Consider the following 27,038-nt stretch of genomic DNA (forward strand, 5'->3'; position numbering starts at 1 on the left):
CATTGTGAATCCGCCTCTGGATGAAGCGTTTCTTACCTGCGCAGGTGGAGCATCTTTCTCGGTCAGTGGGCTGCGTGGCCCTGAGGGTTTCACGAGGTCTCCGTGTTCAGTTTGGGTTTGATCACGTGTCCCACGGGCGTCTGGGGGGAATGAGCTTAGCAGCCGGTTTGGGGAAAACAAGGCGCCTGTCTCCGTGGGAGTGGGGATGAGCCCGGGCCCTAGACGGGCTATGCAGGCCTGGGAAGGAGGCCCCCGCATGGCCCTGTCACACGGCTGTGGGGTGACCTGACAAGTCACAGGTGCTCCTCTTGGCTCTGGTCTTCAGCTGTGACGTGGGAGTGACAGCGTGACCTTGGGCTTGGAAACGGTGAGCCCGGAAGGCCCCTGCAAGGGCCCTGGCGTCATTCCAGCGCCACCGAGTCCCTGAGCCACCTTGTCCTTGTCCTGAGACCCAGGCCGGGTCTGTTCAGGGTCTGTTCCTGACCCCCGTTAGACACCTCTCCCCGTCACTGTGGGATGGAGAGGGAGGCGAGAGTGCGTTTGTCCCAGCCGTTATCCCTCCCGCAGCCGCCCCCCAGCTCTTAGCCTGTGACAAACCCGTGTCACACCCGCCCTGACCTCCCGGCCCATCCTGACGCCCTGTCCTCTGCTTTCAGCTCGCTTCTCCCCTGCCCGTCTGCCCCTCACACCCCTGCTTCCTCTGGTGCTGAAACCCTGCTGCCTTCACCACGCTGAGTGATGCTGGTCACCTGCTAACCAGGGCCCAGCTACCTAAGGGGAAGCAGTGGTGCTCGCCTTCAGTTCATGGGCAGAATCCTCGGGGGAGCTTGTCAGGAACACAGCCCCCGAGGCCCACCCTGAGCTGCAGCCTCGTCTTCCCTCCCCAGGGACCTCTGCTGCCCTTCTCCTCCCAGGGCATCCATCTCCTGCTGAGCCCAGAAGGCGGCTCTGCTTCTGAAGATAAAAAGGACTAAGCAAGTGATGTTTGTGAGAAAGGAAAAGCATTCCCTGACCTCCGTTTGGCTGGTTTTGGTGCCTGGCCTGCCCGTGCTTGGTGTTTTGAGTGAATAAGGACACTCCTGCTCTTGCAGGGAGACCCGCCCTAAGCCGCCAGTTAAAAAGAGGTGTGCCGTGGTCACCATGGCCACACGGGGGGCCACAGCGTACCCTGCGGGGGGGGGGGCGCTGTCCCGAGAATGGAGTGCCCCGGCGAGGTGCCCGGAGACCCTGTAAAGGCAGCTGAAGTGGTGAGGAGGTGCGGAGTCCTGCGGGAGCAGGGGCTGCAAGGGGGTCCGATGGTGGGGGGGTGGGTCACGAAGCCCTGGGGTGGGCGGGGAAGAGCAGCTGGGGAGGAGGGCACGTGTCTAGGTGCCGCGAAGGGGCATTTCCCGCCCACGGTCCGCATTATCCGTCTGTAAAGGGCGGCGAAGCTCCTGAGGTGCGCGTCTTCCCCGGCAGATCCCGGGCCGCCCGCGCTTCCTGAGGGAGACGAAGAAGCAGAGCCCTGCTGGGGCCGGGGGGATGACTCGGGAGACCTGTGTGTCTACTTCCCGGGACGGGGAGGGCAGCCTTACCTGCTCTCAGGTGGTCTAGGTGACTGCAGGAGGACCGAGAAATGTCTCCAAAATAGACATTTTAAAGAGATTCAGGAAGAGGTTGAGAAGGAGAAAACGGAATAAACTAATAACCGCGGGATGATTTGGGAAGACGATCAAAAGGCTGTCACCACTCGGAAGGCACCTTAGGGCCTGGGTCATCTCAGGCGCAGTTAGTTCCCTGGCACAGAGAGAGGGGGACGCTTCCGGGCTGTTTTGATGAGGAGCTAATCCTAAAGCCAGAATGAGACAAGGTACTCATTTCAGGTCCACAGTGAGGACAAGTGTCACAGGGTCTGCACCTCCTGGTTCACGGGTACCTGGCATCCCAGGTGAGCAGTGACCCAGATAGAGACCGGGGACAGGGGGCATGCAGCTTAGCAGGGGCTCAAGAACCTTTTCCCTCCTTTTTACAAAGCAAGGTAAGCACATAGATACAAGGAAAAAATAGTCAGCATTTGAACTCAGTATTTTGGCGTCTTCAGACAGTCTTTTTTTTTTTCTGTGTAATTTTTAGTAGCAGATATATTTTCTCGTCTGGGGCCGTCACACCTGCATTATCAGGTTGCAGCATGGTTTCGTTGCCATATTTTTATTGAGATGTAATTGATATATAACGTTTTATTAGTTTCAGGTGTACATGTGATGATTCAATGTGCGTGTGTGTTGGGAAATGATCACCATAAGTTTACTTAACATCCGTCACCACACAGTTAGATTTTTTTTTTTTTTTGCGGTACGCGGGCCTCTCACCGCTGCGGCCTCTCGGGTTATGGAGCACAGGCTCCGGACGCGCAGGCTCAGCGGCCATGGCTCACGGGCGCAGCCGCTTCGCGGCATGTGGGATCTTCCCAGACCGGGGCACGAACCTGTGTCCCCTGCATCGGCAGGCGGACTCTCAACCACTGCGCCACCAGGGAAGCCCCACAGTTACAGATTTGTGTGCGTGTGTCATGAGATCCTGGAAGACTCACTGTCTTAGCAGCTTCCTTCAAATACTTAGGACAGTGTTGTTAACTACAGTCACATGCTGTACACGACATCCCCAGGACTTATTTTAACCCCATTTCACACCACCCATCCCTCACCTCCCACCTCCCACGTCTGGCAACCGCTGATCTGTTCTCTGTACCTGTGAGCTTGGGTTTTTGTTGTTTGTTTTTAGAGTCTATGTGTAAGTGAGATCCTACGGTATTTGTTTTTCTCTGACATTCACTTGGTGTAATGCCTTGAGGATCCAGCAGTGTTGCCGCGCATGGCAGGATCTCCATCTTTTTGTGGCTGAATCATATTCCATTGTGTATATACACCGTATCTTCTTTACCCATTCATCCGTCAGTGGACGCTCACCTGACGTCTGTATCCTGGCTGTTGTGAATAGTGCCGCAGTGACCATAGAGGTACATGTATCCTTCGGAATTAGTGTTCTCATTGCCTTTGGATGAATAGCCTGGAGTGGAATTGCTGGATCGGGTGGTAGTTCTGTTTTTAATTTTTTGAGGAACCTCTGCACCGTTTTCCGTAGCGGCTGCACCAGTTTACATTCCCACCAACAGTGAGTGAACCAGGGTTCCCTTTTCTCCGCACCCTCACCAACACCTGTTATCGCTTATCTTTTTTGATAATTGTTAGTCATATTTAATGACTTTATGATTTCATCACGTGAATGGCTATATCATAATTTATATAATAGTTCCCCAATTGTAATGTATTTTGGTTTACTTTTTTTCTTAATTATAAATAAGGCTGTGCCTCGTGAAGGCCGCTTTCTTGTGTGTATACTCATTTCCTGAGGATGATCCTCAAAAGTAGGATCCCATGGTCCAAAGGCATAAACATTCTTTGTTTTATAATGAGTAATGAATATAGTACAGCTCCATTTTAATTTCTCCCATTTCTTGCTTACTTGCCACTTTCTACTTATTTATTGCTTATCTTTTCGATCATAGTTTCCTCTTGTGTTGGAAGAGGGCTGTGCTTTTATGATTTCATCATGCCCCTTGTTCACAACGGGGCTCTCTTGCAAGGAGCATGATTTTGGACACTGAGAACTCTGCAGTGAACGTTTATCAGCCCCCCTGCTGGGTATCGGCAGATGCAGTGAGAACATGCCTAGTGTCGCCCCTCACCTCAGGGCCTTCCCAAGCTCCCAGGATTGGCAGCCCCGGACTCCAGGGTGTGTGTGTGTTTGCTCCCTGCTTTCCCCAGCATCTGGCAGCACCTGAGTGCTCCTGGCCTCGGGAGGTGCGCATCACTGGGGGAGTGGGCACGTGGGGGCCGTGTCGGCATGTGGACAGAGCCTTAGTGACACCGTTCTCTGTGGACGTCTCTCTGTGAGGTACCCTCTGGTCAGTAACTTCAAGTGCGTGTCATGGTCTAGTGTGTCTGTAAAGTCACCCCTGGTAAAGTCCACTGCGGCAGCCGGACTGGTTTAGACGCGGTTACTCAGCTGTCTGCCGTCAGGGAGGTGGCCCAGCAGACGAGGCTGTGGTGTAGGGGAGCTGGGTGAGGGCTGAGAGAGAGGACGGCCACAGGGTCAGGCCATCCTCTGCTTCTCTGAGTCTCGGTCTCATCGACGTTGGAGGGGAGGGGTTGGACTGAGCCCTGGGATCTCTTTGATTCTTGCAGGTCTTTGATTCCTGTGACCGGCTCTTCCTCAAAGGCTGGGGACGTACTGCGTATCAAAGCACGTGCACCGTGGCACTCCAGGCCCCAGAAGGTTATGCCAGCGTCAGGGGTATATAGGGTCACCTTTTCGCTGATGTTTAGTCGCACTTACTATTTTATTTATGTAGGAACGTATGTATGTATTACCGGCTGCACTGTGCAGCATGCAGGGTCTTAGTGCCCCGACCAGGGATCGAACCTGCACCCCCTGCAGTGGAAGCACGGAGTCCTAACCGTTGGACCGCCAGGGAAGTCCCAGGACTTATTATTTTGAAAGTGTGCATTTTATTGTCTTCGTGAGCTATAGTTTTCATAGGCAACTTTAAGATATTGGTTAAAAATTAATATTGTATTACTTGGAGTCCTTGAATGTTGTGAACTTAAATATTGACTGCTCCTTTCTCTTTCTCTTACAGCTATTTGGGGCAACTTGGTTAATATGAGGTAATTGTTTTTAATAACTCGGCTGTTACGTTTGGGTTGAGAGGATACATTTCATTGTTACATATACACCATGACGTCATGGGCTGATTGAGGACGATGTAAAAGCGGAACTGAGCTTGGTGTTCACACGTCCAACGCGTCTTCTGTCCTGGGGTGTTCCGGAGGACGCAGCTGGTTATCACGCTGACCCAAGTCCAGCTCGGATGTGACGGTGAATCTCGAGGCAGCCGTGGCGGCTCCTTGATGCCCGCCTCAGGCCTGCCTGGCCTTGTAGACAGAAGAGGGTGGACCTGAGCTTTCAGGCTCCTGAAATGTAAATGGCATTTCTGGGCGGCTTGAGCAAAGCACTCAGGGGCACCTTTCCAAAGCCTCTTAGGGAAACCGAGGCTGCCCTCACCCCCAGGAGCAGACCGGTGGATGCTTGAGCCCACTGTCCGTCCCAGGGGAGGGAGGACCCGGGGACCTTCTGGCCTGAGTGAGCATTATTTGTGTTGCTCAGCAGAGCTTGAGGGACACTTGTAAAAGTCAAATCCTTGTGTCAGTATTCTTAAAAAAAAAAAAAAAAAAAAAAGGGAAAGTCATAAGCATTCATTGTAAAAACAGATTTGGTGCCGTGAGTACAGTTTTACATTTAAAGAAAAACCCCCTCCACTTTGTACTTCTTGGTGTGACTGTCAAAGAGCAGCAGTCGCACTGCGGCGGCAGCAGGCTTGGGAAGTCAGTGCAGCTGTGGGCAGCCGGGGAGGGTCGCTCTGCCCCCACCGGGCTCTTCACGTCCAGTGGGGTTTGCAGGGCGGCTGGGGCCGTGTTGACCCAATTCCTCCCGCCGGGGCTGGTGTGTGTCTCCTGACAGAGGCCCCTGTGTGTGGCTGGAGGGCTGCTCAGGCCCCATTAAAGGAGCTCTGTCTTTGCACTTGGAAAAACTCCATTTTGCATTAAATCCCAGGAAAGCCCAGCAGAGAAACTTGTACTCCCTATAGACACGCTTCCTGCCTCTAATTTACAATCCCGTGTTGGGTGGAATGTGAAAGTGAGATGGTTTTAGTTTAACAGAAGCGCCCCGTCGGGTGGTGGTGAGCCTGGGGTACGGCGCTGAGGGGCTACCCCCAGCCCCCTCCTCCCCCGCCATCCTGGGGGGTTGGTGCCCGGGTCGGGTTCTTGGGGAGGAGGGGGCGACCTGCACCCTTTGGCCTGTTGCGGTGATTTGTTCAGAAGTACACCTGGGAGTCACAGAGTCTTTCCTGGTCTCAGTTTTGTAGTTTTCTACTCAACAGGTCCATCCAGGAAAATGGTGAACTCAAGATTGAAAGCAGGATTGAAGAGGTTAGTCTCTTTTCCAAGCTTTGCCCCTCCTTTTCCTGCTAATTGGTCCACTTCAGTCCCTTTGCTTGCGCTGGTATCTTTATCGTGGCCGCTTGATGCTGACCTGTGATTCTGAAACCGTCTCGCGGAAATCATTCCCTCATTTAAGAAGGACTTTGTTAGGCTGTGGCCGCACCTCTGTCAGCATTTGTCCATTTGTTAAGGTGCAGTGTGTTAAATCTGCCCTCCAGGCAAGATGGATTTAAGCTCTTCTGTGACTTTTCAGGGGAGCCTTTCCAGGCTTCCTTAGAGGAACGGCAGTGAGGACCTTCACCAGGGATGGGGGCAGGGGCCACCCTCCACTCACCTGAGCAGGTGCCAACAGGAAACACGGCCCGACTCGTTTGCGAGGACCCGGGGACACGCAGAGCAGGGCGGGCGCACGAGCGGAGGGGAGGCTGCGGCCTGCCTCACTGAAAGCCGGCAACTCTAGCCCACTTCACACCTTCTGGTTAAAATAATTGCTCGTGTTTTAGTCCAGCGTCGGTGCAGACTGACTGTTGTAATCTGGGCTGTGGGAGCGCTGGGAGCTGCTCACGGTGACTTGGAGGCACATACCGGCCGTCCTGTGCAGCCCCGGCCCTGGCCCACGAATGCAGTGGACACACGGCCTGCGACGCAGGCGCTGTGCTGATGGCAGGCGACACACGGGGGGCAGCCCCCGGGGGTCCTCTCTCTCACCTGAAGAGAAGTGGGGGTGGTGATCACCTGTTTTCATGAGCCTGAACCACCTCTGACTTTGCCCGTGAGGTCGGGAAGGAAAAAGGTGAATTTCCTGAGGGCTTAGGCATCTCTGGAGCGAGAGATTCCAACACGCAGTTCAGTATCTCGATTCTAGGATTGTGAGTCACGGGGTCTTACTTAACCTCAAGTTGGAGGTGAATCTTAGAAGGAATTAAAATCTGTTTCACATCACGTCCTGTCCCTCTGGAACATCAGAGTGGGTGAACGTGGCGGAGGACTGGGTTTCTGCTTGAAAACTGATACTGGTTATTTTCGTTTTAGATTGTTGAACCACTAAGAGAGAAAATCAGAGATTTGGAAAAAAGGTATGTGTACTTTTTCTTTTGTCTAAGAAAATACTTATATCTTACTGACCTTAGAAGATCAATATCTAATGTCAGTTCATCTTAGCTGAGTAATTAACTCTGTAATTTCAAAGATACAAGGCACTTTCAAGACAGGGACTTTTCCACGAGAACGTCAATTTTTACTCTAAAATTCGGATGCAGTGTTTTTAAATCTTTTTTTCCTTTGCTCATTAAAAAGTATTTCTGATGAAAGCTATGGGCTCTCTCAAGAAAAAAAATATTTAAATGATTTTTTAACATCTTTATTGGAGTATAATTGCTTTACAATGTTGTGTTTTTGCTGTATAACAGAGTGAATTAGCTACATGCATACGTATATCCCCATATCTCCTCCCTCTTGTGTCTCCCTGCCACCCTCCCTATCCCTATCCCTATCCCTTCCCCTTCTAGGTGGTCGCAAAGTACTGAGCTGACCTCCCTGTGCTATGCGGCTGCTTCCCACTAGCTATCTATTTCACATTTGGTAGTATATATATGTCCATGCCACTCTCTCACTTCGTCCCAGCTTACCCTTCCCCTTGCCTTTGTCCTTTATTCCTGTCCTGCCCCTAGGTTCATCAGAACCATTTTTTTTTTTTTTAGATTCCATATATATGTGTTAGTGTACGGTATTTGTTTTTCTCTTTCTGAATTACTTCACTCTGTATGACAGACTCTAGGTCCATCCACCTCACTACAAATAACTCAATTTCGTTTCTTTTTATGGCTGAGTAATATTCCATTGTATATACGTGCCACATCTTCTTTATCCATTCATCTGTTGATGGACAGTTAGGTTGCTTGCATGTCTTGGCTACTGTTAATAGTGCTGCAGTGAACATTGTGGTATGTGACTCTTTGATGGTTTTCTCAGGCTATGTGCTCAGTTTTGGGATTGCTGGGTCACATGGTAGTTCTATTTTTAGTTTTTTAAGGAACCTCCATACTGTTCTCTATAGTGGCTGTATCAATTTACATTCTCATCAACAGTGCAGGAGGGTTCCCTTTTCTCCACGCTCTCTCCTGCATTTATTATTTGTAGATTTTTTGATGATGGCCATTCTGACAGGTGTGAGGTGATACCACACTGTACTTTTGATTTGCATTTCTCTAATGATTAGTGATGTTGAGCATCCTTTCATGTGTTTGTTGGCCATCTGTATGTCTTCTTTGGAGAAATGTCTATTTAGGTCTTCTGCCCATTTTTGGATTGGGTTGTTTTTTGTTTTTGTTTTTTTTTTTTGGTAGTACACGGGCCTCTCCTGTCGTGGCCTCTACCGTTGCAGAGCACAGGCTCCAGACATGCAGGCTCAGCAGCCATGGCTCACGGGCCTAGCCGCTCCGCGGCATGTGGGATCTTCCCGGACCGGGGCACGAACCTGTGTCCCCTGCATCGGCAGGCGGACTCTCAGTCACTGCGCCACCAGGGAAGCCCCTGTGCAAAAGCTTTTAAGTTTCATTAGGTCCCATTTGTTTATTGTTGTTTTTATTTACATTATCCTAGGAGGTGGATCAAAAAAGATCTTGCTGTTATTTATGTCATAGAGTGTTCTGCCTATGTTTTCCTCTAAGAGTTTTATAGTGTCTCCCCTTACATTTAGGTCTTTAATCCATTTTGAGTTTATTTTTGTGTATGGTGTTAGGAATTGTTCTAATTTCATTCTTTTGCATGTAGCTGTCCAGTTTTCCCAGCACCATTTGTTGAAGTGGCTGTCTTTTCTCTGTTATATAGTCTTGCCTCCTTTATCAAAGATAAGGTGACCATATGTGCATGAGTTTATCTCTGGCCTTTCTGTCCTGTTCCATTGAGCTGTATTTATGTTTTTGTGCCAGTACCATACTGTCTTGATTACTGTAGCTTTGTAGTATAGTCTGAATTCTGGGAGACTGATTCCTCCAGCTCCATTTTTCTTTCTCAGGATTGCTTTGGCTATTCGGGGTCTTTTGTGTTTCCATACAAATTGCGAAATTTTTTGTTCTAGTTCTGTGAAAAATGCCAGTGGTAGTTTGATAGGGATTGCATTGAATCTGTAGATTGCTTTGGGTAGTAGAGTCATTTTCACAATGTTGATTCTTCCAATCCAAGAACATGGTATACCTCTCTACCTGTTGGTATCATCTTTCATTTCTTTCATCAGTGTCTTATACTTTTCTGCATACAGATCTTTTGTCTCCTTAGGTAGGTTTATTCCTAGATATTTTATTCTTTTTGTTGCAATGGTAAATGGGAGTGTTTCCTTAATTTCTCTTTCAGATTTTTCATCATTAGTGTATAGGAATGCAAGAGATTTCTGTGCATTAATTTTGTATCCTGCTACTTTACCAAATTCATTGATTAGCTCTAGTACTTTTCTGGTAGCATCTTTAGGATTCTCTGTGTATAGTATGATGTCATCTGCAAACAGTGACAGTTTTACTTCTTTTCCGATTTGTATTCCTTTTATTTCCTTTTCTTTGATTGCTGTGGCTAAAACTTCCAAAACTATGTTGAATAAGAGTGGTGAGAGTGGACAGCCTTGCATTGTTCCTGATCTTAGAGGAAATGGTTTCAGTTTTTCACCATTGAGGATGATGTTGGCTGTGGGTTTGTCGTATATGGCCTTTATTATGTTGAAGTAAGTTCCCTCTATGCCCACTTTCTGGAGGGTTTTTATCATAAATGAGTGTTGAATTTTGTCAAGCTTTTTCTGCATCTGTTGAGATGATCATATGGTTTTTATCCTTCAATTTGTTAATATGGTGTAACACATTGTTTTGCGTATATTAAAGAATCCTTGCATTCCTGGGATAAACCCCACTTGATCATGGTGTATGATCCTTTTAATGTGCTGTTAAATTCTGTTTGCTAGTATTTTGTTGAGGATTTTTGCATCTATGTTCATCAGTGATATTGGCCTGTAGTTTTCTTTCTGACATCTTTGTCTGGTTTTGGTATCAGGGTGATGGTGGCCTCATAGAATGAGTTTGGGAGTGTTCCTCCCTCTGCTATATTTTGGAAGAGTTTGAGAAGGATAGGCGTTAGCTTTTCTCTAAATGTTTGATAGAATTCGCCTGTGAAGCCATCTGGTCCTGGGCTTTTGTTTGTTGGCAGATTTTTAATCACAGTTTCTGTTTCAGTGCTGTGATTGGTCTGTTTATATTTTGTATTTCTTCCTGGTTCTGTCTCAGGAGGTTGTGTTTTTCTAAGAATTTGTCCATTTCTTCCAGGTTGTCCATTTTATCAGCATATAGTTGCTTGTAGTAATCTCTCATGATTCTTGGTATTTCTGCAGTGTCAGTTGTTACTTCTCCTTTTTCATTTCTAATTCTATTGATTTGAGTTTTCTCCCTTTTTTTCTTGATGAGTCTGGCTAATAGTTTATCAATTTTGTTTATCTTAGAGAACCAGCTTTTAGTTTTTATTGATCTTTGCTATTGTTTCCCTCATTTCTTTTTATTTCTGATCTGATCTTTATGATTTCTTTCCTTCTGCTAACTTTTTTGGTTTTTTTTTTTTTTTTCTTTTAATTGCTTTAGGTGTAAGGTTAGGTTGTTTATTTGAGATTTTTCTTATTGCGGTAGGATTGTTTGCTATAAACTTCCCTCTTAGAACTGCTTTTGCTGCATCCCATAGGTTTTGCATCATCATGTTTTCATTGTCATTTGTCTCCAGGTATTTTTTTGATTTCCTCCTCAGTGATTGCTTGGTTATTTAGTAGCGTAGTGTTTAGCCTCCATGTGTTTGTATTTTTTACAGTTCTTTTTCCTGTAATTGATATCTAGTCTCATAGCATTGTGGTCAGAAAAGATACTTGATATGATTTCAGTTTTCTTAAATTTACCAAGGCTTGATTTGTGACCCAAGATATGGTCTGTCCTGGGGAATGTTTCATGAGCACTTGAGAAGAAAGTGTATTGTGTTGTTTTTGAATGGAATGTCCTATAAATATCAATTAATTGAAGCTTATGTTTCCTTATTTATTTTCATTTTGGATGATCTGTCCATTGGTGAAAGTGGGGTGTTAAAGTCCCCTACTATGATTGTGTTAGTGTTGATTTCCCCTTTTATGGCTGTTAACATTTGCCTTATGTATTGAGGTGCTCCTGTGTTGGGTGCATAAATATTTACAATTGTTATATCTTCTTGGATTGATTCCTTGAACATTATGTAGTGTCCTTCTTTGTCTCTTGTAATAGTCTTTATTTTAAAGTCTATTTTGTCTGATATGAGTATTGCTACTCCAGCTTTCTTTTGATTTCTATTTGCATGGAATATCTTTTTCCATCCCCTCACTTTCAGTCTGTGTGTGTCCCTAGGTCTGAAGTGGGTCTCTTGTAAACAGCATATATACGGGTCTTATTTTTGTATCCATTTAGCCAGTCTGTGTCTTTTGGTTGGAGCATTTAATCCATTTACATTAAAGGTAATTATTGATATGTATGTTCCTATTACCATTTTCTTAATTGTTTTGGTTTTGTAGGTCTTTTACTTCTCTTTTGTTTCCTGTGTAGAGAAGTTCCTTTAGCATTTGTTGTAAAGCTTGTTTGGTGGTGCTGAAGTCTCTTAACTTTTCCTTGTCTGTAAAGGTTTTAGTTTCTCTTGAAAATCTGAATGGCATCCTTGCTGGGTAGAGTAATCTTGGTTGTAGGTTTTTCCCTTTCATCACTTTAAATATGTCCTGCCCCTCCCTTTTGGCTTGCAGAGTTTCTGCTGAAAGATCAGCTGTTAACCTTATGGAGATTCCCTTGTATGTTATTTGTTGCTTTTCCCTTGCTGCTTTTAATATTTTTTCTTTGTGTTTAACTGTTGATAGTTTGATTAATATGTGTCTTGGCGTGTTTCTCTTTGGGTTTATCCTGTGTGGGACTCTCTGCGCTTCCTGTACTTGATTGACTATTTCCTTTCCCATGTTAGGGAAGTTTTCAACTATAATCTCTTCAGATATTTTCTCAGACCCTTTCCTTTTCTCTTCTTCTTCTGGGACCCCTGTAATTCGGATGTTGGTGCGTTTAATATTGTCCTAGAGGTCTCTGAGACTGTCCTGAATTCTTTTCATTCTTTTGTCTTTATTCTGCTCTACGGTAGTTATTTCCACTATTTTATCTTCCAGCTCACTTATCCGTTCTTCTGCCTCAGTTATTCTGCTATTGATTTCTTCTAGAGTATTTTTTTTTCTCCCGGTACACGGGCCTCTCACTGTTGTGGCCCCTCCCGCTGTGGAGCACAGGCTCTGGACGCGCAGGCTCAGTGGCCATGGCTCACGGGCCCAGCTGCTCCATGGCATGTGGGATCCTCCCAGATTGGGGTGTGAACCCCCGTCCCCTGCATCGGCAGGCAGACTCTCAACCACTGCGCCACCAGGGAAGCCCTAGAGTATTTTTAATTTCAGGTATTGTGTTGTCCATCACTGTTTGTTTGCTCTTTAGTTCTTCTAGATCCTTGTAAAATGTTTCTTGTATTTTCCTCCTTCTGTTTCTGAGATTCTGGATCATCTTTACTATCATTACTCTGAATTCTTTTTCAGGTAGGCTGCCTATTTTGTCTTCATTCATTTGGTCTTGTAGGTTTTTACCTTGCTCCTTCGTCTGTGACGTATTTTTTTGTCATTTCATTTTTTCTTTTTTTTTTTTTGATGGGTGGGACTGTATTCCTGTCTTACTGGTTGTTTGGCCTGAGGTGTCCAGCACTGGAGTTTGCAGGCAGTTGGATAGAGCTGGGTCTTGGTGCTGAGATGAGATCCTCTGGCAGGCCTTGCTCTGATTGATGTTCCCTGGGGTCTGAGGTTCTGTGTTAGTCCAGTGGTTTGGACTCGGAGCTCCCACCCCAGGAGCTTGGGCCCAGCTTCTGGCCTGGGAACTGAGATCCCGCAAGCCAGTCGCTGGGGATTCCTCCCGCCCCTTAGGTGTCCGTGGTCCCCCAGCGGTGCCTGGTAGGTGCCCTAGTTGTGTGGAGACACAAAGTTAATTGATTTTTTTCAGGAGTCTTCCTGAAGCCCGACCCCAGATCCTGTGGGAAAGCCTTTCCTCTAAGGCCCTCTGTCAGTTTGATTTCTGCAACCTGTGACGATGCAGACACATGTCCGCATCAGTGTCATTGGTCCCCCCGCCAGTAAAATTCCCAAATAGTCTGAATGTTGGTAGAAGGAAGGATCTAGGGGTGTTGAAACCTTCCTTTCCCAAGCCCTGCAGATTTCTCAGTTCCTGCAAACTCGCGGCACACAGTTTGAGGCCGCGCCTGCCCTCTTTTGGCTCCAGCAGGCGGTCAGATGGTTTCTAGCACCTGCTGACCATCTCAGAGGATTCCGAAGTAGGAATGCCATTTGTTGGGCCTGGAACCCAGGGCCACTTGGAAGCACCATGGGACGTTAGGGACGGGGAGCCTGTAATTCGTCCCATTCAGTCATTTGTTTGCTTTTGTCCCCATACTGCCAATACATCGGGAAGCTTCCAAAACTGAGTCCAGGCAAAGTGGCTGGCAGGGAAGAATGGTATTAGGTCGTGGACACTCTTACGTGAATCGGTTTCCAGAGGAAGGTCCTGGGTCCTGCTCATGCTCTGTCTGGGCTCCATCTGTGTCTTGGCCTCGGACACGGGGACCTCTCCCTTGAGAGAGTGGAGAAAACTCCCAAGTGTCTGGAGTAACAGTTGGGTCTTAAGAGCTTTAAAAAAGAAAAAGGAAGACATTCATTCATTAAAGTTTGTATATATTTTTTCCCCCTGGGATGTGTTTGGACGATGTGCTTAGCCTTATGTGAGCCTGTTATCAAGTCTAGAATAAGAAGGTAGAAATGGAGAGCAATATTTTTTGATCTCGGTGTTTTCATTAAATGATCAAGGAGAAAGGAGGATGGAGGAAATTCATCAGACTAAATGTGTTCGTTCACTCTCTTCTTGCCCTCAGCTGATGGTTATATGCAGTCACCAAGCTATCAATTTTAACTCTTACCTGGAGCAAACGTTGTTACTTGTTTTTTTAACTGATTCCATCACTAATAGAAGGCTGTTATTTGTGCTTTTATCTTTCTTGCCACTATCCGGAGCTGAAATGACACTGCCTGTAACATTTCATTGGATGGGAACCAGAAATCCTGCCTTCGATAGGACTGCTGTAATTTGAGGACTGTTAATTGAAGCTGTTTAAAAAATAAATAGTTTACAGTAAGAAGTAACCCACCACAAGTTTTACCTTGGCTGAAAAAGAAAGAAAAAATCTGCCCACCAGTGATTATTTTCTTTAGAGAATAGCATTAACTTTCTTACGAAAAGAACGTGAATCATTTAGGTAACTCTTCTAAGGCAGTGGCTTTACACGCAGGATCTCTTGAATTATGAGAATTATACAAACTCCCTTTGATACTTCTGTGATGTTGTTGTTCCTTTTAACTCGGGAAGAGACGCACACGTATGACTGTAATCTGAAATAGTTTTCCGGTAACTCATTCCTGTGAAACCGTGAGAGTTCCCAGTAAGCTGGGCACCGAGGGTGAGTGCCCGCCCCGCGGGGCTGCTTTGCCGTGACTCAGCCTGAAAGGGTTCTGTCCCTCCAGTGGGCGAGCCAGTCAGGTGACAGCTGGGCCCTGGTTACTGGGCGAGTCAGAAGGTCGGGTGCGGACGTGACCTTGTGGAAGTTGGAGGAGCTCGGTCTAGTTTCGTTCCTCCTGACTGTGTGTGATAGGAATGTTCACACAGCCATCCTGACCCCGGCAGCATAAGAATGTCACTGGGAGGAAATACATGATCGTCACTTGGGGGCAGAGGGGCGCCAAGAAATAAGGACACAGTTGACAGGTCAGCACCAATTTACACAGGGAGGCACAGGGGTCAGTGCCGTGCGAGCAGCCTGGGTCGTGGACTCTGCCGTGTTTTGTTTTGTTTTTAGAGAGTACTGACACCTGGGCCCCACTCCCTGCAATGATGCTCTCATTGGCCTAGCATGCAGACTGGGCTTTGGGAGTTGGCACATCTCCCCAAGTCATTCTAATGTACAGGCAAGTTTGATTTCTTTTCTTTCTTTCTTTCTTTTTAATTGACGTACAGTGGATTGACAGTGTTGTGACTCTCTGGTCTTTTGGTCCTCCTGACCTCACGCTCCAGTTCCTAATAGTTGGATTGCATGCTGTTTCATTCCATCTCCACATCTTTAAACATTCTTTGAATAGATAGCAGGTAATAATGCTAATTAAAATTCTAAGTAAAAGTACCTAGGCTCTCCTAACAAAGAGGAAGGTTAGAGTGTGGAATGGGATAACTAGTGACTGTAGGCTCCATCTGGGGGGTAAGGAAAGGTCCGTTACTGAATTCACGCTTCGTTCTGCCTTCCTGCTGCTTCTCACTCAGAAATGCAGGCTTCAGGTGGGCGGCCTCCCGACCCTGCCCCATGGCTGCTGTGTCCCCAGCGCAGGGCGTGGCCTGGAACAGGTGCTCCAGAAAAGGTGCCTAACACACGAATACGTGGGTGAGCGACACCTGGGTAGGATTTTAAAGGGGCCCTGGCCTTAGAGAAGCCCACACCTCGCCCTTGCCCTGTTCACCCAGCTTGGGGCTCGGGGCTGAGCCACCACCCCCTCGCACGGCCAGCTCGGTCACCCGGCTGTCACCACCCGGGGTGGTGCACACCCAGGAGGACCCTGGCTCCCGCCTAGAGCTTTGTGCCCTGAGTCCTCAAAGCGAGGAACGAGGGCCGTGGGATTGTTTTTTAAACGTTCAGTAACATGATCACCCACGTGGAATCTGAAACTTGGTTGTTACATGTCGGAGAAAAACGGGGCACGAAAGCAGCCAGCGTTGCGTTTCTTAGATCAAGGGCTTCTTAGCACACACTGTTTAGAGCGGTTTTCTTAGTCATCCTGCACCAGTGACTGTGTCAGGCGGCTCTGTCTGCTTCAGTTTTATTTCTTTTAAGGATATTTCCTATAAGAAAACAGTTTGCTCTTCCTGCCTAGTGTAAATAGCATATCTGGTTTCATGTTAAGCTTTCATGCAGGCACTGTTCCAAGCTCACCACTTGGATGAAAATCGGTTTCAGTGGACAAATTGGCCACCTCTTCCTGGATGCACAAGTCTTGTCCTGTGTTCCCTCCGCCCACTTCATTCCCAGGGTGCAGCCCTGGCCCCCCCCTCCCCGTGACTCTCTCTAAAAGCCTTCAGCCTGGAGGGGATGAACCCTCCGTGGGTGGGTGAGGGAAGGGAGGCGTCAGGACGGCCTGGAGGAGAAGCGGGCTGGTGGGCAGCGCGGGGAGGGTGGGATGGAGCTGAGTCAGCTGGGCCCGTGGTTGCTGGGAGCTCAGACTGAGGCTGGAGCAGGGGTGTCGGGCCCTCGGAGAACGGGGTACCGGGCAGGTGGGAGGGCTGCCCCGGCCAGTGCTGGGGCTTGCTTTGTCATCCTCCCCGGCCCCGCTTCATCAAGCGCTTGCTGTGGTGGCTGGGTCCCAGGACAGCTTGCGGGCAGCCCTCTGGCTCGAGGGAGCAGGAAACCCGAGGTGCCCAGAGCTCCTGGGGGTCTTGCCCAGGGGTGTGGACGGGGTCACAGAACTGACATGGGAAGGCTGGCATTCTCACCATCCCCTGGGCGTCTCCCAGCTGCCTGCCTGTGTTTGGCGTCTGCATGGCGAACTTGACCTTTTGAGAGTCTGGAAGCTCCTACAGGGGGATCACGTGCACTGCCAACCCGCCCAGCTCTGTTGTCAGCGAGCTTCACTCCTTCAGGAGACGAGAAGCACCTGCTTCAAGGTCTTGTGTCTGAGCACCTGTCCTGCGCCGTTCAGCTCAGCCCCTGAGGAGATGCGTTCCACGTCCTGGCTGCGGGTGTGGAGCGGATGGAGACAGGGCCCCCGCCCAGCACATCTGCAGTTAAAATAATAACTCCAGAGCTGCTTTCTCCACAGTTTTTAAAAAGCCCTTTTGTTTCTGACCGAATCACTTTAAGAGTGGATATTTCAAGTCTATATTTATCAACTCTCTTTTGAAACTTTATATGTCTTTTATGTTGCCCCAGTCCTGGAACATCCGTGTGGGTTGGGGACTGGTGGCACCTTGATGGGGGCAAGAGGCATTGAAAGATAAGGTGAGACCCCAGACAGGTTCAGACGGACCATGGTGGGCAGAAAGGGCTGATGCCCAGTCGCTTTGTCCAGGACCCCCAGCTGGGTAGGGGAGGCTGGAATTGTGAAACCGCTCAAAGAGGGGAAGAGTCTCACCTAACACCTTCTCTTCCTCCTGGGGGTACAGTCGGCAGGGCTGGGTCTGTGACCCCACACAGCCGATTTCTTCCTCCCAGGCCGGGGCACGGCATCTCGAGAACGCCACCCCTCCCGTGTTTTGTGTTCAGCCCTGGCTGCCGGTGGCTGGTACTCCCTGACGTTTTCCCTGTCCAGGGGTAGCATCGCATGTCACGCCTGTGTGATTGTCAACAAGGAGCAGGTTGATCGTGAGCTCAGGGTTAACCAGTGCTTGCTTGGTTGCCGCAGCCCCCTTTCGGAGAAGAGAGGGGAGCAGATAGTAACAGTTCTCAAATCCGGCATTTGTTTTGGTGGCAAGTAGAGAAAATACTCACATGAGATGTTTGACTCTTTCTTTTATAATCTCTTTATGTTATACAGCTTCACCCAGAAATACCCGCCTGTAAAATTTTTATCAGAAAAGGACCGTAAAAGAATTTTGGTAAGTTTACACATCTGATTCATATTTGTAATCGAGGAATTTGCTTTTTAAATGGAAGTGTGATTCACAGCGCATAAGTCACCGGTACAGTGTATACAGCTCAGCGTATACGGTGGTTTATGGTTTGTTCCCAAAGTCCTGCACCAGCTCCACATCCTAATGCCAGAACATTTTATCACCCAAAGAAACCCCGTCGCCATCAGCAGTCATTTCCCATCCCACCCCCCTGCCCCCCAGCTCCTGGCAACCACGAGAACGACTTTCCGTCTCTGGATTTGCCTGTTTGGGGCATTTCAGATGATACAATGTGTGCTCTTTCTCTTAAACTTCAACGTTTCCAAGGTTCGTCTGTGCTGTAGACAAATCGACCTCATTCCTTTTTAGAGCTGAATAATGTTCCATCGCGTGGTGGCACCACACTTCGGTTATCCAGTTATCAGTTGCTGGGCGTTTGGGGTTGGTTGTTTCTCCTTTGAGGTTATTGTGAATAATGCTGTTGTGAACATAACCGGTGGGTACAAGGTTCTGTGGACATAGGTTTCCTCTCCTTTTGGGTATGTGTACACCTAGGAGAGGAATTACCAGGTCGTATGGTGACCCTGTGTGTAACTTTCTGAGGAAATGTGAGACTTCCCGGAGCAGTGGTTTTTAAACCCTTTGCTGGTTCACACACCACCTTGATAAATATAAATACACTGGGGGCTTCCTCGGCTAGTGTCTGCTTGTTAAATGCGAATACAAATTCACCGGTGAAAGAACCCCACGTGCGGGCTGTGCAGCAGAGTGTGTCCAAAGAGATCGGCACCTTTGCATTTTGTAGGAGTGCCAGCTTTGTTGAGATATAGTTCATGTACTGTGCAACTCACCCCCTAAAGTGTACGACTCAGTCGTTTTTAGTACATTCACAGGGTTGTGCAACCATCATCGATTTCAGAACGTTTCGTCCCCAAAGAAGCCCTGAGCCTGTGAGCAGTCACTCCCCATTTCCGCAGCCCCTCCACCCCTCGGCAACCAGGAATTGACTGTGGACATGAGCCAATTCTGGGTGTTCATACAGGTGCAGTAATGCACTGTTTGGCCTTTTGTGACCAGCTAGCATGTTTGTAAGATTTATTCCTGTTGCAGCACTTATCTGTACTTCACATCTTTTCATTACCGATAATATTCCGTTGTATGGATAGGACACACTTTATTTATCCATTTATCCTCTGAGCCATGTGGCAGCTCTTTAAACTTCGGAGGGACTGCCAGACTGTTTCCCACATCGGCTGCACCGTTTCACATCCCATGACGCAGCAGTGTATGAGGAGTCCGATTTCTCTACGTCCTTGTCAACACTTGTCACGATAGGTCTTTGTGCGTAGCCCTGCTCGTAGGTGTGAAGTGCGCTCTCGTTGTGGTTCTGATTTGAGTTTCCTGATGGCTGACGATGTTGAGGATCTTTTCATGGGTTTATTGGCCATTTCTGTATCTTCCATAGAGAAATGTCTACTCAGACACTTAGCCCGTTTTAAAATTGGGTTCTTTTTCTTTTCATTATCGAGTTCTTTATCCCAGATCTAAGTTTCTTATCAGATACTTGATTTGCAAGTATTTTTTCCCCGTTCTGTGGGTTGTCTTTTTGCTTTCTTGATGGTATTCTTTGAAGGTTTAAATATCAATGAAGCTTATTTTTTCTTTTGTTCCTTGTGCTTTGGTGTCACATTTAAGAAGTCATAGCCTAGGGTCTTCCCTGGTGGTGCAGTGGTTAAGAATCCACTTGCCGATGCAGGGGACATGGATTCGAGCCCTGGTCTGGGAAGAACCCACATGCCACGGAGCAACTAAGCCTGTGCGCCACAGCTACTGAAGCCCGCGCACCTAGGGCCCGTGCTCCGCAACAAGATAAGCCACCGCAACGAGAAGCCCGTGCACCACAACTACTGAGCCTGTGCTCTAGAGGCCGTGAGCCATAACTACTGAGCCTGCGTGCCACCGCTCCTGAAGCCCACGCACCTAGAGCCCGTGCTCTGCAACAAGAGAAGCCACCGCAACGAGAAGCCCATGCACCGCAACAAAGAGTAGCCCCCACTCGCCACAACTAGAGAAAGCCCGCAGGCAGCAATGAAGACCCAAAACAGCCCAAAATAAATAAACTTATTTAAAAAAAAAAGAGGAAGAAGTCATAGCCTAATCCAAGGTCACAAAGATTTGCCATGTTCTTTTCTAAGACTTTTACAGCTCTAGTATCTTACATTTAGGTCTCTGATCCATTTTGTGTTCATTTTTATACGTGGATTTGGATAAGGGTCTCCCGTCCTTTTGCATGTGGCTGCCTAGTGGTCCAGCACTGTTGGCTGACAAGACTAATCGTGGCCTGTTGAATTGTCTTGCCACCCTTGTCAAAAATGAACTGACCATAAGTGTGAATGTTTATTTCTGGACTCTCAGTTCTGTCTGTCGATCTATATGCCTATCCTTGTGCCAGGACCACACTGCCTTGATTACTGTAGCTTTGCAGTAAGTTTTGAAACTGGGAATTGTGGGTCCTCCACCTTGGTTCTTCAAGATCATTTTGACTGTTCTGGACCCATTACAGTTCCTTGTGAATGTTAAGACCAGCCCGTCAGTTTCTCCAAAGAAGCCAGCTGAGGTTCTTACAGAGACACATGGAATCTGAGGTCAGTTTGGGCAGTATTGCCATCTTAACAGTATTGTCTTCTGGTTCTTGAACATGGAGTGTCTTTCCATTTATTTAGGTCTTCAGTAGTTTTTTAACTTTTTTTTTTTGTGGTTTTCAGAATGCAAATTTTGTACTTTCTTTGTTAAATTTATTCTAAAGTGTCTTATCCTTTTTGATGCTAGTATAAATCGAGTTTTGCCAGTTTCATTTTTATATTGCATATTCTCTTGGTAATTAGAAACACGATTTTTTTTTTTTTTTTTTTTTTTTTTTTTTTTTGCAGTACGTGGGCCTCTCCCTGCTGTGGCCTCTCCCGTTGCGGAGCACAGGCTCCGGACGCGCAGGCCCCGCGGCCATGGCTCACGGGCCCAGCCGCTCCGCGGCATGTGGGATCTTCCCGGACTGGGGCACGAACCCGCGTCCCCTGCATCGGCAGGCGGACTCTCAACCACTGCGCCACCAGGGAAGCCCCACAATTGATTTTTGTCTTAATGTCCTGCAACCTTGCTCAACTTGTTGGTCAGTTCTAATAGTTTTAAGTGGATTCCGTAGGATTTTCATGCAGGTCATGTTATCTGTAATTATAGGTGGTTTAGGCTTTGCCTTTGCAATGTGGATGCTTTGTATTTCGCCTTCTTGCCTAATTGTCTTGGCTGGAACCTCTGATACAGTGTTGAAGAAAAGTGGGAGGAGCAGACGTCCTTGTCTTGTTCCTGATCTCGGGAAAGGTTTCAGCCTTTCACCATCAAGGGCCGTGTTAGCTGTGGGTTTTCAGAGATGCCTTTTATCAGGTTGAGGAAGTTCCCTTCTCTTCCTAGTTTGTTCATTTTGCAACCAACCTTGCATACCTGTGAGAAATCCTAGCTGATTACCGTGTATAATCCTTTTTTGTATATTGCTGGATTTGATTTGCTAATATTTTGTTGAGGATTTTTACGCCTATGTTTATAAGAGATATTGGTCTAGAATTTACCTTTCTTATGAGGTCTTCTTCTGGTTTGTGTATCAGAGTAATAATGGCCTCGTAAGATAAGTGGGGCAGTGTTTTTTCCTCTTCTACTCTTTGGGAAGACTTTGAAGATCTGGCATTACAGTTGACCCTTGAACAACTGGGTTTGAACAGTGCCAGTGCACTTATATGTGGATTTTTTTCAGTAAAGATACACTACAGGGACTTCCCTTGTGGTGCAGTGGTTAAGAGTCCACCTGCCAATGCAGGGGACACGGATTCGAGCCCTGGTCTGGGAAGATCCCACATGCCATGGAGCAACTAAGCCCGTGCACCACAACTACTGAGCCTGCACTCTAGAGGCCACAAGACACAACTGCTGAGCCCGCGTGCCACAGCTGCTGAAGCCCACACACCTGGAGCCTGTGCTCCACAACAAGAGAAGCCACCCAATGAGAAGCCTGTGCACCGCAATGAAGAGTAGCCCCTGCTCGCCACAACTAGAGAAAGCCAACACACAGTGACGAAGACCCAGTGCAACCAAGAAAAATAAATAAATAAATACATAAATTTATTTAAAAAAGACACACTGCAGTCCATACTACACGATCTGTGGTTGGTTGAATCTGCAGATGTGGAACCACAGATGTGGAGGACTGACTGTAAAGTTATCTTGGATTTCCCACCATGTGGTTGTTTGGCACCCCTGACCCCTGAGTTGTTTGAAGGTCAACTGTAAGTCTTCTTTAAATGTTTGGTGAAGTTCACCAGAGAAGCCATCTGCACTTAGGCTTAATTCAATGTCTTGTTACAAACCTATGCAGTTTTCTGTTTCTTCTTGAGTTACTTTTGGTAGTTTGTATCTTTCTAGGAATTTCACTGCTTTAGCTGCATGTCCTAAGTTTTGGGAATGCTGTTTCTTCATTGTCATTCATTTCAAAGTCTTTTCTAATTTCCTTTCTAATTTATTCTTTGATCCATTAGTTACTTGGGAGTGTGTCATTTAATTCCCACATACTTGTGAATTTCTCAGATGTCTCTGTTACTGATACCTAACTTCATTCCCTTGTATCAGAGAACATACCTTGTGCGATCTGGATCCTTTTAAATTGGTTGAGGCTTGTTTTATGGCCTAGGGTATCGTCTCTCCTGGAGAATACTTCATGTGCTCCTAAAAGGACTGTGTCCCATGCTGCTGCTGAGTGGAGTGCTCCATAGGTATCTGTTCGGTCCAGGTGGCTTATCGTGCTTTCCAAGTGTTTTATTCCCTTGTTAATCTGCTGCATAGCTCTGTCCAGTATCGAGGATGAGGTGTTGATGTTTGCAGTTTTTGTTGTTGAATTCTGTTTCCCCCTCTGATTCTTTCAACTTCACCTCATGTATTTTGGGTCTCTGTTATAGGTGCGTAAATGTTTGTAACTGTTATATCCACCTGATGGATCGACCCTTTTATCCTTATAAAATGCCCCCTCTTTATCTGTGAACATTTTTTGTTTTAAAGTTTATTTTGTCTGATAGCATTGTAGCCACTCCGTCTTTCTTATTGTTGTTTCTATGCTGTGTTTTATATTTTCACATTCAGCACGTTATATCTTCGAGTCGACAGTGTCCTCGTTAGACAGTGTGTGGTTGGATCTTATTTTTTCTAGTGTTCTGCCTTTTGAGTAATTGTTTAATCCATTCACATTTAATGTTATTTTCGACAGTTAATTTTTATTTCTGCCACTTCATTTTGTTTTCTGTTTGCCTCACATCTTTGTTCCTCTGTTCTCCATTACTGTTTTCTTTTGCATTAAGTAAATCTTCTCTTGTATAACATTCGAATTCCTTTAGTTTTTTTTAAACTGTATTCCAAAAATTTGTTTTGTTCCTGGTTGCTCTAGTGCTCACCACATACGCCCTAACTCATGACTCTGCTCCAGGTTTATACTGTGGTCCCGTGAGGTGTAGAAATGCCCCCCACATTAGTTCTGTGTATTACTTCTATCCATGTTACAAACCCAACACACTGTTACGATTATTACTTTATACAAGTTTATCTTTTAAATAAGCTGAGTGAATAAAGCAGAGAAAGGATATATTTATGGAATTTGTTACATTAACCTTTTTATAACGTTTTTATCAACCTTCATTTGTTCCTGTGGGTTTGAGTTAACTTTGGTGTCATTTCCTTACTGCAAACAACTTAGCTCTCACCTACCTTCTTTGCACTATTGTTGCCAAATATATTTCTGTATTTTAAAAGGATAGATAATATAATTATATATATTATTTTGTTCAAGTGGCTTTTTCTTCTTTGCTGTGGTAAAATGTATATAACATAAAATTTATTAATCATTGTTAAGTGTATAGTTCTTTGGCTTTAAATGTGTCCACATTGTTGTGCTAAGTAGTTTGGTCTTTAAATTTAAAGCAGTTAAGAGGAAAAGGGGAAAAATGCAATGATATTGCCTTTTATAGTTACTCAATTACTTTATTCTCCCCCCACCCCCCAGTATCGTCTGCCTTGTGCCTGAAGACTTCAGTATTTCTTGTATGGCAGGTCTGATAGCAATGAATTCTCTCACTTCTTACCTCTCTGTTTTTTATCTCTCTAAGTTACCTTTGGTGTCTGTAAGATTCTCGACTGTAGTGTCTCTCTACTGCCTTCTCCATCATTTGTTATGAAACGTCAGCTGTGAGTCACACTGGGGTTCCCTGCGCTTCAGGGGTCATTCTCTTCTCCTGTTGTTCAGTTTCCTGCGGCTGCTGTAATAATTCCACCAACCCCGTAGCTCAGAACAACAGGAGCTCCCAGCTCTGGACGCTGGAAGTGTAAATCCAAGTTGTCGGCAGGGCTGTGCTCTGTCTGGAGTCGTTCCCAGCCTTTCTCTGCACTCTGTTGCGGCCAGTAGTCCCTGAAGCCCTGCCTTGGGGGGCATCACCCCAGCCTTTGCCTCCATCACCAAGCGCTCCTCTCCCCATGTCTCACGCTGGACTCACGGTCCACCCTGATCCACTCTGACCTCACCTGAACTAATTACACCTGCAGTAGCCCCGCTTCCCAATGAGGTCACGTTCTGAGGTTCCCAGAAGGACATACATTTTGCAGGACAGTGTCCAACCCAGTGCACCTGCTTTCAGATTTCATCTTTGTCTCTGGTTTTCATCATTTTTAGTGTGACGTGTCTGCGTGCGTCTACCTGTGTTTACATTTTCCTACGTGGAGTTAGTGGAGCTTCTTGAAGTGTAGGTTACTGTGTTTCGTCAGCTTGGGGAGTTTCAGCCATTATTTCCTTGAGCATTTCTCTGTTCCTCTTTCTTCCTTTTTCCCGTTACATGTTGGGGTGGTTATTGGCGTCTCATGTTTGCCAGAGGCTCTATTCACTCTCCTCATTTTCTGTTTTTTTTTTTTTTTTTAATTATTTATTTAGTTTTGGCTGCGTTGGGTCTTCGTTGCTGCATGCGGGCTTTCTCTAGCTGTGGCGAGCGGGGGCTGCTCTTCATTGCAGTGTGTGGGCTTCTCACTGTGGTGGCTTCTCTTCGTTGTGGCTCGCAGGCTCTAGGCGCACAGGCTCAGTAGTTGTGGCTCACGGGCTTAGTTGCTCCACAGCATGTGGGATCTTCCCGGACCAGGGCTCAAACCCGTGTCCCCTGCATTGGCAGGCGGACTCTCAACCACTGTGCCACCAGGGAAGCCCTTTCTCTCTGTTCTTCACGGAGCATGAGCCCCTTTGGTCCAGCGTCAAGTTGGCCGATTTGTGCTTCTCCAGATCCAGAAGATTGTCGAATCTCTCTGGCCCACGTTTCTTTTTGGTTTCTGTGCTTGTCAGCGTAGAATTCCCATCTGTCTTCTAACTTCTCTTTTTGTCTCTTCCTTCCTTAGTCTGGTTTCCTCCAGCTCTTTGAGTGTATTTGTGGTGGCTGCTTCGGAGACTGTCGAATCCGTCACCTGGGTCCCGCAGGCAGTTTTGTTGCCGGGTTGCTTTCCTGTGCGTGAGTCACATGCAACTGTTGCTTTGCACGTCTCGACATTTTTGGTAGAAAACTAGACATTCTGGGTAGTTCATTGCAGCAGCTCTGGATCCTGACTGCCCCCTTCCCCGAGGCCTGTTTTATTTTGGTTTGCTTATTTATTTGTTCGGTGGCCTGGCTGGTCTACTTTGGTGACGTCTGTTTCCCCTGGAGTGCGAAGGCCTGGTGGCCGCTGCTCAGAGGCTGCAGCCTCGGGAGTGGACACGGTCACCTGGAGGGCAGTGGCTCCAGCAGGGCCCTTGTCACGGTCTCCTTCCCCGCTCGCTCTGTTGAGCTGTCGGCCTTGTGTGGTAGGCTCTGATAACTGGCCGGTGGGGTGATCTGTCCTTCGTCAGGGCTTTGCATTATAAATTGCTCCTCCCTTTTACCTAATTAAATTCTGGCCCCTTTGCAGAGGGAGATTTGAGCCCAGTCTTGGAGGTTTGTTCTGACCCGGGAAGGCTCTTGGGTCTCTCCCCGGTTCTGTCTTCTAAACCAGCTGTTATCATAGAGCTGCCAGCCTCCTCCTGACTGCTTGCCACCCTGATCTCCCTTATGCTTGAATTTCCCCACTGTCTCTTCCAAGTAAAGTCAGTTCCTTTAGGGAGATCAGTAGCGCCTCATCAGTTACAGACTTCCATGCCTGGGGCGGAGCTTCTGCTCTGAGTCGGGGGTGGGAGCTGGTTGGGGGAAGGGAGCGCTCGACCAGCAGGCTCGGGGGTCAGGAGTCCAGGCCGAAGGGGACGAGAAATGTGGAATGCGGGGGCCCTGCCCTTCCTAGGGAGATGCTACGTCTTTCACTGGGAGCCCCTATTTTTGGCCACACCTGACACTCTCACCGGCTCTGCACTGGGTGGAGGGTGGAAGGACAGAGTGAGCCGGGGCTCCCGTGTCCAGACTCTCACGGTTCTTATTAAATTTTGGCAGATTTTCATGGATACATGTTTCCGTATCTGCTGTATGCCCTTAGGACAAAATCCAGACACTTAAATATTGGCTTTTGAATTAATTTTCTCCTGTTGTGGTTGTCCCGTTTCACCAGGTCTGTGGCGCTCCTGGTATATCTGTGACCTTGGCGTATCAGTGGTTAGGACCCAGAGGTGTCTGTTCTTGGCCATCATGTCCAGTGTAGGATCGTGCGTCCCAAACACCAGAATAACACTTGTGAATCTGTTAAACTGTTTCCCCCCCAAAATCTCCCTTTTCTTCTAGAAGTTACAGGAAGTCTCTTGCCTTTTGGGGTGGCTACTAAACCTCACCCTGAGTAGACGCTAAAGCCAGTTGTACACCCATCTTTTGGGTGATTTCCATCACATCAAAAATGTGTAAGTATTTAGGCATGAATTGAGAAATACATCAGTGAAAAGAAAAGCTGATTTTCCTAATCTCCCTGCGGCCACACGTCAGAGTGATCAGAAAATCTGAAGCTGTGCGCAGATGTACAAACCCTGCACGGCCTTGCTAGAGTTCTTGTCATTTCCACGTGAGATGGTTTTCCTGTGATGCTGGGCACTGTCGAATTCTTTTCGCTTCACGCATAACCACAGTCCACGAGCCCAGTGTCTGACTCATCTGCCGCCTCATAGGTTAAGTCACATCCCGAGTCATTTGGGGCCCAAGGCTGGCATATGGTTGCTGCAACTTAAAGCCTCTTCAGT

The 27,038-nt window shown here is 47.2% G+C and overlaps 1 protein-coding gene across 4 annotated transcripts in view; it reads left to right on the forward strand.

Moving 5' to 3' along the window:
• Positions 1 to 27,038, forward strand: part of UXS1 (UDP-glucuronate decarboxylase 1) — a 74,552-nt gene that overhangs the window by 11,790 nt on the left and 35,724 nt on the right. The window contains exons 2-5 of one of the 4 annotated variants that reach the window (XM_067704015.1): positions 4,679 to 4,706; positions 5,966 to 6,029; positions 7,074 to 7,117; positions 17,716 to 17,776. In XM_067704015.1, the coding sequence (XP_067560116.1) occupies positions 4,679 to 4,706; positions 5,966 to 6,029; positions 7,074 to 7,117; positions 17,716 to 17,776 (197 nt within the window). Of the gene's footprint in view, positions 1 to 4,678; positions 4,707 to 5,965; positions 6,030 to 7,073; positions 7,118 to 17,715; positions 17,777 to 27,038 lie in introns of those variants that run through there. The other 3 variants (XM_067704016.1, XM_067704018.1, XM_067704017.1) reach the window with 3 other exon arrangements.

The sequence above is a fragment of the Pseudorca crassidens genome, chromosome 14 (genome assembly GCF_039906515.1).
Source record: "Pseudorca crassidens isolate mPseCra1 chromosome 14, mPseCra1.hap1, whole genome shotgun sequence".
Taxonomy (NCBI): domain Eukaryota; kingdom Metazoa; phylum Chordata; class Mammalia; order Artiodactyla; family Delphinidae; genus Pseudorca; species Pseudorca crassidens.